Raw genomic sequence first — 13046 nt, 5'->3', positions numbered from 1 at the left:
GATATCACAGACTGTGCAACAATATTAGAAGGTAAAGAATCCTTAGAGTCTGGTTGTGATACTGCAATTGGAGTGGTATCTTCAGAGGCACTTAGTTCTGGCAGCTCAGACATGCAACCTTCATTGAACGGATGTTGAATTGTCTCTTCTTCTGTTGGACTTGCTGCTGAGATAAAAATATGAGGAAGTCTAACATAAGGTTTTGACTCACCTGGTTCAATCACCTTATCAACAGGAGGAACACCTGAGCAATTAATGCCAATGTAGATTGATCTTGGGTGGCTAATTTTCTCCTGCGATATGTTAGCCACAGTTGAGACCTCACCAAATCCAGTGTTGACATCTGCACACTCTGTGTTTATAGTTTTTTTGGGTTCCTCTGAACTTTGCAGCTGTGACAGTGTTTCTGAAAGTTCTGCTGGGCTTTCATTTTGTGTTGCCTGTGCTTGCTGAGAGCCTTGAAGATCAGATGGAGACTTGAAACTATGCATTGTTGACTGACTGGAGGAAGAGACCAAATGTGATATCATTGGGGATGTTGGAGGGCTCACACTGCATAAAGATGGTTCTGTAGCCATCTCTGTCTGCAGGGCTGCAGATTGATCTTTGGATAATCCAGATGGTAAGGAAGCAACTTGTTCACCTCCAGTTGCCAGTGGACTTGATTCCTGGAAGAATTTAGTTTGTGCTGCTGGAGATTTAAGTGGGCTCTTCGTGTGTGATGGATCATAAACTTCATCTGGTAATTTAAAAGCAGAGTCGTCTCTGTCTCTAGCAAGTGCTGGTGTACAAGGCCAAGAACTTGATACAACAGACGTTTGTGGGCTTTTATCAGTTGTCACTGGTAATTTAGCAATTGCTGAGACAATTGTCTCTTCAACATTGCTGTGCACGTGTGAAGCACTCAATGCAGATGTATCAGCAGTAACTGCAACATGGCTAAAAGCAGGAGTCTGTGTTGGAGTATTGTGTGTCCTGTTGTCCAAAGGTGTATACATACTCTGAGTGTGGTGGGGTATAACAGCAGCTGGTTTTGTACTCTGAGATGGTTGTGTACCAAAATCACTAAATAATGAAATCAAACCCTTGACAGATGCAGTCCCTGCTGGTGTTGAAGACACCTCTGGACTTTGCATTTCAGCTCTAAAGCCTTGGTTCACTGGCCTCTGGTCATGTATTGTTGGGGGTTGTGATATAAGTGCACCAACCTTAGGTACATCTTGAGTTGAAGCCACAGTACTTGTGGGTACAGTTTGTGTGTGATAATGCTGGACAGTGACAGGGGATGGGCATGGATCGTGTTGTTTTGAGAGCTGAAGAGGCTTTTGGGAAAAATAATCTGCAGTTGCAGTGCTCTGCACAGGCTGTTCATGTAAAGACTGCACATAAGGATCAATTATGTGTCTATCATGTGGTTGCTGAATTATTGGAGCAGGCAATGACTGAACAGTCGAAGTCGATTGTAGGGTGGAAACATGGGATGTACTATACAGTGGCTGGGTAGAAAAAGGAGGCAATGCTTGTCCTTTAGTTGTCATTGTTCCACTATGTGACGGGCTTTCCTCAACGCTCGCAAAGCTGTCCACAGTTGGCTGCTTGATAAGAATATTGTGTCGAACTGTCATGTCATGCTGAACAATTGTATCTTGTCTCTGTAACTTTGGAGCCTTTGGCTGAGATCTAACAACAGATGATGTCAAATCAATATCCATACTAGGCTGCTGGTATTGCTGTGGGACTGCATGCTGTGTTTGCAGGTGATGTATATTTGGAGCAAATTGATCATGCTTCTTGGATTCAAAGTGTACATCACTGACCTGCTGATATGCACTGTTCAGTGAGAATGTAGGAGATGCACTGTCCTGCATATTCATTTGAATAGGCGTCAAAGAATAAACCGAAGAATTAATTTGGGCAGAGTTCAATCCTGTTCCTGACTGCATTCTGAAATGTATTGCAGGTTGAGTGGGCGCCTGTTTATCAATTGAATATTTCCTATGTTGTTGATAATTCTGAATTTGAGAAAATGCCGAATCTTCTCTGACCTCCTTGGGAGTGGTTGGAGAAATGGATTGCTGCTGATGGTATAGAATACTCTGAGTCGGAGAAGACACATAGGGAGAGGAAAGATCTGTTGCATCATGAAGACCAATCAATTGGGTTTTGTTTTGAGGATCCACAGTTAGGTCAACAATACCCAGTACTGTTTTCTTTTGTAATTGCCTTCCAGTTTGCCTTCTTTCAAACATTTCTGTCTTTGCTTTGTTATTAGTGTAATTTGTGGGTTGTCCATCTTCTGGTTCAGTGTGATGACTTGAAATGTTAGTTGTGTTAAGGCTATCTTTTGCAGAGAAGTCCACTGGCTTACTTTGTTGACATGTCTCCTTGAAGTTGCACCTTGAATCAGAAAAGACCTCATTACTGTGGTAGGTGGATATCTCTCTAAGCAGTGTCTCAGTTGTGTTGACTACACTCAAAGGTTGTCTCTCTTGTTGATGTGCAGATTTATCCACCAAGAGTGGTACACCAATGGAACCATTCCTTGTTTCAGCTACAGTGTATCTGTCCAGTGGCACAGCTCCAGCTGACAAGATATCAGGAGCTGTTTCAGATTGTTTCTGGCGTTGTTTTGGAGACATGTCCAGGAAGCTTCTGATAGAGTTGGCAGGTGCTGATTCTCGCTGATGTATTTCTCGAGATTCACTGCGCACAAATCCTTGTTGCATATGTTGCTGCGATTCTATCAGCATCTGTTGCCTTTTAGGTTGCTCCTTGGATGGATTCAATTCCACAATTAGTGGAACACCCAAAGAATAAGCAAAGCTTGAAGGCCTTGTTCTTACCAGTGACAGTGGATCTGTATGGTCTAGCATGGTATCTGATTTACATGTCTTTGTTGACATATCTAACGTGCCTTTAACAGAGTTTGCCGGAGCTGTAGAGAGTGGAGAAGATTGGGGAATGGCCTGTGGCACACCATTGGTATCACTTACTCTGGAGCACTGCTCTGTCATACAGCTGGGAAGTGGTGGAATCTGAACAGGGGCAACGTTTCCATCAAAGGTTTGCTGTTTTGGCATGGGGATCAAGCTCTGTGGTTGCTTCTGGCATGTTGATTCCAATGGTGCTGGTTCAACAACCAGGGGTATACCAACAGAATCTTTTCGGGCAACTGCCCTTGGACTTGGCTTATTAATAAGTGAAAGTGCTTCACTTTGAGTCAGCTCATGTTCTGGTATATTCATTATCAGTGTGGCTTGGGGTGGCTTGGGTGACATATCCAGTGCTGTAGCTGTGACAGGTTTTGCTGAGGTAGCTGTGTGATGTGTTTGACCACTGGCAGATGATTGTAAAGTATAATCATTTGACTGGGAAAAGACAGCAAGTCTGCTTTGCTGCGATTGTTGTTGATATAAAACTGAATCTGAAAGGCACATTTTCTGATTCTTAATCTCTTGCTGTGCATTTGCTGGTGAGCTCTTAATATCACCAAAAGGTTCTTGAGAAGGGATATCTACAACAAGGGGTACTCCAACTGAATTTTTTCGTGCAAGATCACGAGCACTTGGCTTGCCTCTCATAAGTGGTATAGCTTCATTGAGAGAGTCATCTGTTTCAACTTCCAGAACAACCTCCTTCAATTTGATGGCGGATTTAGAAGTCATGTCTAGTGTGGCCTTAACTGTATTGGCTGGTGCTGTGGCCTTCTGTTGTACTTGACAAATTTCAAGGGATTCAGACGACTGACCCAAAAGAGATTGCTGCCTTGGTAATGGTTTCCTATTACCTTTACTAATATGAGAATTGATTTTTTCAACAGGTAGGGGTTCAATATATTCTGTTGTCACTGGTGATTCTCCTCTACATGACAAGTCGATAGAATCATGATGACTAGGACATGTGTCAGTCTCCTCAGTTAATGATTTTCTCTTTGTCAATGACAGTGCCTCACAGAGGGGATCCTTTGGCTGCACAACAGTTTGTGAAAGCGGCTGGGATTTTGGTTTAACAGACATATCCAATGTAGCTTTAATTGAGTTTGCTGGTGCAGTGGTGTCCTGATAATGCTGAGGTTTCCCACTTAACTTATAGGAAGGAAATTGCTGTCTCAAACCAGCCTCAACTACTGGTGGGCTTTTCTGCATCTTTAGATGCACATTTAATGATGGATTTAGTTGCTGTCCCTGGGGGGCCATTTCTTTTATTATAGCAGGGCTTACCACTGGTGAGGTACATACAGATTGAAGTGATCCAGTTTTTGCAGGTTGTTTTAGGCATCTATCCATGTTGACTGCTTTATTGGAAATATGAGTAAATGAAGAGCTTCTTGTTGCTGATAACTTTACATTACCGTCAGCACTCTTTGTTAATTCATCAGATGATCTAACAGATGGTTTGGATGAAATATCTATTGAACATTTGGCAGACGCTGTGACATCAGTTTGGTTTGTCACTGTTATAGAGGTGCTGTGGGAGGCTGGTGGTCTTTGGAATTTCATTGTGGAAGAGTTATGGGCAATTTTAACCCCTGGACTATCTAATTTTCGTCCTGACTTACCGTGTTGATCAAGTGGCACATATTTGGTTTGAGAAATTGTGCTTGTATTTCTTGCACTTTGCTGCAAGCTGCCCTCATTCAGATATTCTGAATGAGGAAATTCAATTTCTTCTTCCTTATTCTGTTTAGTAAGATCTACAGCAATTGCAGTCTTGTCAGTCAAGTCTACATTTGCCTCAGCATTCATGTGCTTTTTCTCTTTAAATCTTTTTAACTTGTATTTTGTAAAGTCAACAACTTCATCTTTTTGTGTAGATTTGACACTGGCATCTGTTGCATCTTTTTGTTTGATATTTTTGTTTTTATCAATTGCAGCAGAAAAATCTAGGACTTTATTGCACGGTTGAGGGTCAATTGGAGTGCCAAAGTTGGGATTTTTTTTGTAAAGGTGGGCTTCATTATATGTACTTGAGCTGTCATTCAGTATATGTAATTGAGGTGTACACTCCTTAGATGAAACTTGTGGCTGCTTTTGGTCCACTGCTAAAGTAACAGCAGCTTTATTGATGTCAAATGTCCCTGTGACCGTGGTCTTATTAGCTTGTGATATTGCTCTGGGTTTGTCTACTTGCGATGGCTGCCTTGCAAGCTGGGGTCTCTGTGGAATAACAGAGGGCACAGTAACAGTTGTAGAAGATGTAGTGGGGGAACTCCTAACAGAAGTTGGCTGTGCTGAAAAGGCTTTGGTAACAGTTGGTGGTGTGGGCAGTTTCCTTCCCAACTGTGCAATTCCTGGGATTTTTGAAACTGATGGAGTCTCAGGAAGGCTTCTGGCATTTTTTGAATTTGCTGAATCCTTGCTTGACACTGACGGTGATGTAGTAGGTGTCGAGGATGACAGTATATTAGCTTTACTTGGATCAGTATTCGGAGACATTCCATTAGAGCTCGACTTTTGTCTTTGTTGTGCTGCAAGTGTGTCATCTGCATGTGCAATCCTGATTTCAGGAGTTGGATAATGTCTGTTGGGAGAGATTTGTGTTGAAGAGCACCTTGGGGACAGTGCAGGTGAGACTTTAAACACATCTTTTACTCCCTGATTCTTCCAATATGGCCCACCATGTCCACCTTTCAAGGACTTTAAAGTAAAATCAGCTGCCTCCAATGGCTCTTCTTGGAAGCTACTACTATTTTGCACTGATTCCACCTTGATCTTTTTAAGTTTATACACACTGAAGTCTACAGGCTGATCTGCTTGAGAAGATACAGATTCCTGAAACATTTGAGAAAAGCTCTCCAAATTCATGTTCATTATCTTTTCACCTTTTCTAAGGGCAGCAGTTAAGTCCATGGGCACATCTGAAAGCACAAAATTATTTTGCTGCAGGCCAGGAGTCCAGAAACTTCTGTCTTCGGTGCAGAGGGGTATTTTAAAACCACAAAGGGTTACTTTTTCTTTTTGTTTCAGGATGTTAGCAATATTTTCAGTGATATTTTCTAGAGCTTGTACATCCTCTGGGGCAGCACAGGCATAGAGGTGTTGACCAGCTCTGTCAGTTAGAAGGGAATAAATGTATTCCTCATCTGTATAAACATAATATCCACAGTCCCCAACCTCAGCAGGCCACCACAACCCTTGCTCCAATAGTGACAGCCATTGTTGATACCACTCAGAATCCTGAAAGATCACTTCATCGTCCATATCCCCTGTGGCACCTGCAGACCTGCTTAAATCCATAGCACCACGTGTTAAATCCATTGGACCTTTTTTTGTGGCAAGTTGTTTTAAAAACTCAGTTGCTGATTTCAAACCAAAATCTTGATCCTTTACAGCACTACAAATTCCACTTTTTTCCACTACTTTGCTGAATTCCGGCACATTACATTCTGTGAGTGACTGACATCGACTTAGCCGTGTCTTTGTTTTTTCCATGGACAGATTTAGAGCACAACCTCCTACAATCCAAGGTTTTCTTTTCCCATCAAGATCATTTAGCTGTTCACAGCTATTCCAGCGTTTTTTGTCTCTGCAACTCATGTCAAACAAAACAAGATCCTCATCTGGCTCCAAGAAACGATTTCTGTTCTCAAAAAGCCCAGCAGCAGCATCCTTCCAAGGATGTGAGGGTACATTGAAATCACTGATGTTCATTTCTATAGGATTGAACCATACATTATTGTCCGATTCAGGTTCTCGAGCCATTGGCATTATATATCCTTGGCATGCCTTGGAGCGTTCCTGAACTTGAGTGGCAAGGGCTTCAGCAAGAGCATAATCATTGAGTTGCTGCCATAGAAGAGCTTCTATGAGACACTGATGCTCATAAAGCTCTGGTGGAATAACACCATGCTCTGTGAAGTTGAATAAAAGATCCTTGTAACCATACTCATGTGCAGTCCCATACAAGAGACGTTGAATTTCATCAAGATAACGCTGGGTTGGGGGAATTGTAGGATCTTGCCAAATATCAGTTTGTGGTGGTTCTCTGTGGGTAACAAAAGCTGGAGTAGCTGCACCAAAACCAGCTGTGAGTGTTGCTGAACTTGAGGGTATATCCTCCTTACTCTTTGGCAGTAGATGACCAAGAAGGCCTTTTTCGGTTTCCTTTTCATGAGCAGAGGTGCTACTTTCACTAGGGCTTGTTTTGAAAATGCTTGATAACAAACCAGCAGATGTGCTACTTGTGCTGGTTTTTTGTTCCTCCTTCCCAAGCTGAGGAGTTGATGGCTGTTGTGTCTTTGATGATGGCTCCTCTGTGACACTAAAAAGGCCTGAGAGGAAACCTTTTTGAGCTGGACCTTTTGCATCCTTATCTGTAGCAACATCTTGGGAGGATTGCACATCTACTGGTTTGGTTCTCTGTATCTGTGGTCGCCCCTGTCCTACACGTGGCTGATGTTGTTGCTGTGTAGTTTGAAGGTCCAGCTGATCAGATGGTGATGATGACTGTTCCACAGTAGCTGAAATTTTGTTCATCAGGCCAGAGAATAATCCTCCTGATTCAGACTGGGCAGGGTTTTGCCCTGATTTAACTGATGGTTGACCTGCCTGAGCAGGTTGAGGTGACTGATGCTCTTGTGGTACATTTTCACCAGATGCAAGCTTCAGAATACCTGAAAGCAAGCCTCCACCTTGACTAGGCTGTTGGGTTGCTGTATTTTGAGGACTTGCCATTTTCCCAGGCTGTTGCTGTTGTTGAGGTGATGTTTGACCAAACAGACCAGACAAGAACCCTCCTTGCTGACTGGGTTGAGATGGTTGTTGACCAGGTTGAGCAGTGTTTGATTTATTTCCCTGTTGAGATCCAGTCTGTGGGGTGGGCTGTTGCGTTGCATTATCTGTTAACTTATTTAAAAATCCAGAAAACAGTCCACCTTGCTGTGGCTCTGGTGCAGAGGCAGCAAGCGTTGGAGGAATCTGGTTTTGCCTCCGCAGAGGTTGTCTGTTACCTTGTTGGAGTTGCTGCTGGTTTGGATGACTAATAGGAGGCTGTTGCTGTGCTGGAGGAGTGGGGCCTGCAGAAAATAGCCCAGAGAGGAAGCCTCCCTGTTGACTAGGTGGTTGCTGGGTTGTCTTAAGGCTTGCTCTTTGTGCCTGTTGCTGCTCTGGTTGACTCCCTACAGTGGGCGTCCCTGCGTCTGCAATTTTGTTTAACAATCCAGAGAGCATCCCTCCAGGAGTACTGGGGGGCTGCTGTGGAGGAATTTGCTTTTGCTGTTGTGGAGGAATTTGCTTTTGCTGTTGTAGATTTTGTCTATTACCCAGCTGTTGACTAGGCTGATGGCCAGGTGGACTGCTCTGTTTCTGGATTTTTGAGGGCTGCGCTGGATTTACAGGAGCAGAGTCTTGGCCTCCACTTCCAAAAAGGCCAGAGAAGAAGCCTCCTTGTTGAGGAGGTGCTTGCTGTCCCGGTCTTTGGTTACTATCTCGAGCAGCAGATTGTGATTGTAGCTGAGATGAAGCAGCATTAGGTTCAACAATCTTGTTAAAAAGCCCTGACAACATGTTACCTGATTGTTGATTTGGTTGGGTAGACTGTGTTGCTAGAGGTCCTTTTGGTGGCTGGGAAGTGGTTTCTGTGCGTTTCAACAAACCCCCAAACAATCCACTAGATTGAGGTAATGCTGTTGTTTCATTTGGATGTGGTTTCACCATTGTTGGGTCTGAATGTTGCTGTTGGTTGTCTGAAGCTACAGTTGGTCTAAGTTGAGGGTCAGGTTGATCTTTGTCAGTAGGAGGAGCAGTCCCTTCACTCAAGATTTGTTGAGGTTTGTCCATCTCTGCTGTTAGGTAAGTTGCATCTGGTTGTGACTGTTGACTGGACTGAGGTGGTTGAGACAAAGCCACTGTGTCTGTAGCTTTTTTCAAGAGCCCAGATAAAAGTCCTCCTGTGGGTGGCTGTGCAGCAGCAGGTTGTTCTGGCCTTTGAGTTGGATTTTTTTCAGATTGACCTCCTGGTGATGTTGACATTGACTGATTTGCAGAAACATTATCAGAGGCAAATTTTAAAAATCCAGACAACAGTCCTCCTGCCTGTTGTGTGGCAGAACTTTGCTGTGTTTCGGGAGAGGACTGGGCAGGTGATGAAAATAGGCCTGAAAATAGCCCACCTTGTTGAGGCTGACTATCCCCTCCCTGGGCTTTCTTGTCAGATGACACATCTTCTGTTGATCCCAATTTCAACAATCCAGAAAGAATTCCTTGAGCCTGTGAGGCTTGTGGTTTTGATGTTGCTTGTTCTACAGGCCTGGGAGGACCATGATCTTTAGACATTTCATCTGCTTCAGGCTGCACATCTGTCTTAGACTGGGCATCCTTTTCAGACAGTGGTTGCTCCTGAGACAATTCTGTTCTGGAGACAGTGCTCTCTGTGGCTTCAGGGACAATTTGTCCAGTATGTGGTTCAGTTTGCCCACTAGGTTTAGTAAGTGTCACAGTTGGAGTCATTTGTTCCTTAGCAGGTTCACTTGGGCCTACCTTAAACAGGTTTGAAAACCAGCCGGTTTCTGTGTTTCCTTTTGGCACACTTTCAAGAAGTGCAGCACGACTTGGAGAGGGAGTTCTTGCAGGGCTTGGGGATGGACTTTTCGATGGGATATTGGCATCCTCACCAGATGCAAATTTAAGAATCCCTGACAGCATACCTCCTTCTGTTTTTGGCGGGTTTGCTGTGGAAACATTTTCAGAGGAGAAAAACGGAATTTTGAGTTTGCCACCTAAAAATGACTCCTCTGTAGTCTTGGTGTCAGTCTGTGAGGCATTTTCAGGTGGAACAACTGATATCAGGGTAGAAAGAGATTTTTTAAAAGGACTGAAGAATCCTGTTTCCTCTGCACTGCTTTCAGGTCTTGGTTCAGATATTGCAGGCGTTCTTCTTTGCTGAATATCAGGTAGCTCACCAGATGACTCTGTCTCTGGAAAAAGCTCTACCGACCCACTTCCAGTTTCTTGCAAAAGCTCAATTGATCCACTTCCTGTATCTGGCAAAAGATCGACTGATCCAGTTCCTGAACCTGGTCTCGTCTCACCGGAAAATTGTCGCTCTGTTTGTGAGCCCTCTCTGGGACTAGGACTTGGGGTTCTGCTTAAAAATGCTGGTTGGGATGCATTGCTTGCAGCAGATGAACTTCTTTGCTCTGATGGCTGAGGTGATGGCTCTCTGGATGATGGTGCACTAGAAAACATTCTTAAAGGACTAAGCCTTCCTAACATGGATTCAAATCCAGATGTGGGTTGGTTAGCAGTTGTTGAACTACCTTGTGCCCCTGGTCCAACATGTGTTGGCACCTGATCAGTGTCAACTTGCGGATTGGAGGAGGATTGAAATGGCAAAAGAGACTGGAGGGAAAACTTTTTCTCTGTTGTGGGCTCCTTAGAGGCAGGAGGAACTATGGCTACTGGTGGGGAAGTACCACCACTTTTGGGAATAAACGAAAGAAGCTTTGAAATGCCAGACTCAGGTTGAGATGATGTTTGGGAGGTAGGTGGATCTGTTGCAGTAGTACCAGAGGTCTCTGTGGCTTCAGTGTTAGCTTTAGGGATCAAAGACAGCAGTTTTGAAATACCAGAGTCTGCCTGTGGCGGTTGAGGTGATGGCGTTGTGGCAGGGGCTTCTACCTCAGTGGTAGGCTTTGATCCTGTGATTGTATTAAATAATGAGCTCATGGCATTTTTTACTCCAGCTATACCTTGCTCAACAGCACTGTCTTCCTTAACTTCAGGTTTGACTTCATTGATATTACTGTCTCCAGGTTCCATAACTTTAGCCTCAGTTGGCAGTAGTGGGAGTTTTCTTCTAATTGGTTTAGGCATTGATTCATAGTTGTTGATCTCCTCCTCCTTTACAGCGAGGTATTCAGACACAGAATTAACTAAGCTTTTAAGTTCATCCATTGGATCAACAAATTCATCACTTGGCTCCTCTACGGGAGACAATGAAGGATCTTGTCCACGACCTGTTCTCCCTTTGCTCAAATAGCTTTGTGAGATATACTTGCCAGGGTAGTAATTACTTTCATATTCATAACTAGCATCCCCCTCAGTGAATGTCAGGTCATCTAGTTCCTCCTCAGATCCAAAGGAATACTGCATCTCATCTGAACCAACTGATCCATATTCACTTCTCCCCTGTATTCTTGCAGCCTCTTCCCGAGCAGCCTCCTCTTCACGAAAAACTGCATAGCTCTCAAGTGTGTCCTCTAAGGCAGTTTTGGCCCACAGTCTGGTCTTGTAAAGGAGTCCTTCTCTGTCTGTCTGCTGACGTTGTTGTTTAACAGAGGGAATTATATCAATTTCAGGAGGGGACGATTCATCTTCAAAGCTGCCTGCTTCCTTATAAACTAAACGCACTTCTCCGCTACCAAAGCCATGCCTCTGTCTTTGTGACCTGCCATTCGTTTCCCCCATATCCTCAGGGGATAGTGCATCACATTCTACTGTCTGATAAAACCTGCTGCCTTTGGACTCAGAGGGGTTGTCACTGATCCGGTAGATGATGCTTTTATCTTCGTCTTCCCACATTTTCTGCTCAGCATCCAAGTAATCATCTAAGACACCTGAGTCAGGCACTTTATATTTACTCTCCCAATCCTCCACACCCATACCTGAGTCAACAGGGATTATTCTTACTCCACCCTTACTGTTTGATCTCCTGGATTCAAGGAGGAAAAAAAAGTGCAATGCGGGAAGCAGTGGAACACGATGCAAAGAAAAAGAAAGAAAGAAAAATTAAGCATCAGTCAAAACAGGAGATCATGCAAAGTGAGCATTCATGCAAGTAAAGAAATAGAATAGCAATTGAAAAAAGCCAAGCACACGTAAAGAAGGGGTTACATTTTTGATGTTGTTTATGCGCATGAGAAACTCACATGCAGTTGTAAAGGGAAAGTAAGTTGCACCTGTTTTCTGTTTGTATAGAGATATTTTAGTAGGCTGGCTGCAGCTTTTTGACTGCTTTTCTTCAAAGATTCTTTTATTTAACTTTTTACATAAAGCATCTATATATAACAGTAACTGGTAAGCTGGTACAAGCAACAGATCAAAACACTTTGCTAAATTCATTAAATAATTACCGCATACAGTGGCTAGAGATAATAAAAGTATGCAGGCACAACTATCTAAAACTGTGCAAATTCTTCTTTCAGATGTGACCTTTATAATAACAGTGATATTAATGGATATAGCACAATACAAATGATTCTCACGTGGTGATGAGGCGACGAGTGTCGTGTCTTTGTTTATGTGTGTCACTGAGTGGGTGTGTGTTTACCTGGGCCCCCTCATTTCTCTATAGTCTAGCTCATAGCTTTGTATAGAGTCAGACTCTCTGGACAGGGTTTGGTGTTGGACCCTGCTTCCTATAGGGTACTGGTGCACTGATGAATTTGTCTGGGAGGTGTTGTGGAACCGTGGAGGTCTGTTGCCAGTTTCACTGCGGTAGTCACTATCGCGGTCATCCATTGCACTATCGTGGTCATCAAAAGCTGAGCAAAGATATCACAAACAGTTCAGTAAAACACACACATGATCATTTCTTAAATAAACAATTGATAACTTTCAAATGATATATTATAAAATAAACTCTTAGACCTCCCATGGATTTTAAGATAGCTCTTGTTTATTCAATGCTCATTATTACTGTTAAACTTTATCCTGCTTCCACTCTCCTTTTTTACAACATACATGGCACATTTTTTACAGTGTAACTGTAAGGAAACAAGCAAGACATAAAGAATTAGAAAAAAGTTAGATATGTACAATTGTACCCAAGGTTTGATCTGACAGCCAGGCTGCTAAGACACAGCTACTGTATGATGTGGCAGCAATCAAACACTTGTTTGAATAAAAAGCTCCCTCTTGTGGTAGAGGGCAATCACATGAGCACCAAGCAGACAATGACATAAACACAAGGAAAAATTTGATTGATGTCACAATTTAATAATAGCTCCAAATGACACATAAATTAAGTCAACAAAACTGGCATCCACGCTTTGCATTCTGACCAAACGGATACAATACAGTGAATTTTCAAACACAATGAGGACAAAC

At 43.1% G+C, this 13046-nt stretch overlaps 1 protein-coding gene across 1 annotated transcript in view; it reads right to left on the bottom strand.

Moving 5' to 3' along the window:
- The window catches only part of LOC115581967 (protein unc-13 homolog B-like), a 171993-nt gene that overhangs the window by 111115 nt on the left and 47832 nt on the right, over positions 1–13046 (bottom strand). The window contains exon 8 of the mRNA XM_030417580.1: positions 12268–12481. Coding sequence (XP_030273440.1) covers positions 12268–12481 — 214 coding nt within the window. The remainder of the gene's footprint in view (positions 1–12267; positions 12482–13046) is intronic.

Source organism: Sparus aurata, chromosome 5 (genome assembly GCF_900880675.1).
Source record: "Sparus aurata chromosome 5, fSpaAur1.1, whole genome shotgun sequence".
In the NCBI taxonomy this organism is placed as follows: Eukaryota; Metazoa; Chordata; class Actinopteri; order Spariformes; family Sparidae; genus Sparus; species Sparus aurata.
The sequence above is the reverse complement of the archived record's forward strand: the minus strand, read 5'-3'. Positions and strand labels throughout refer to the sequence as shown.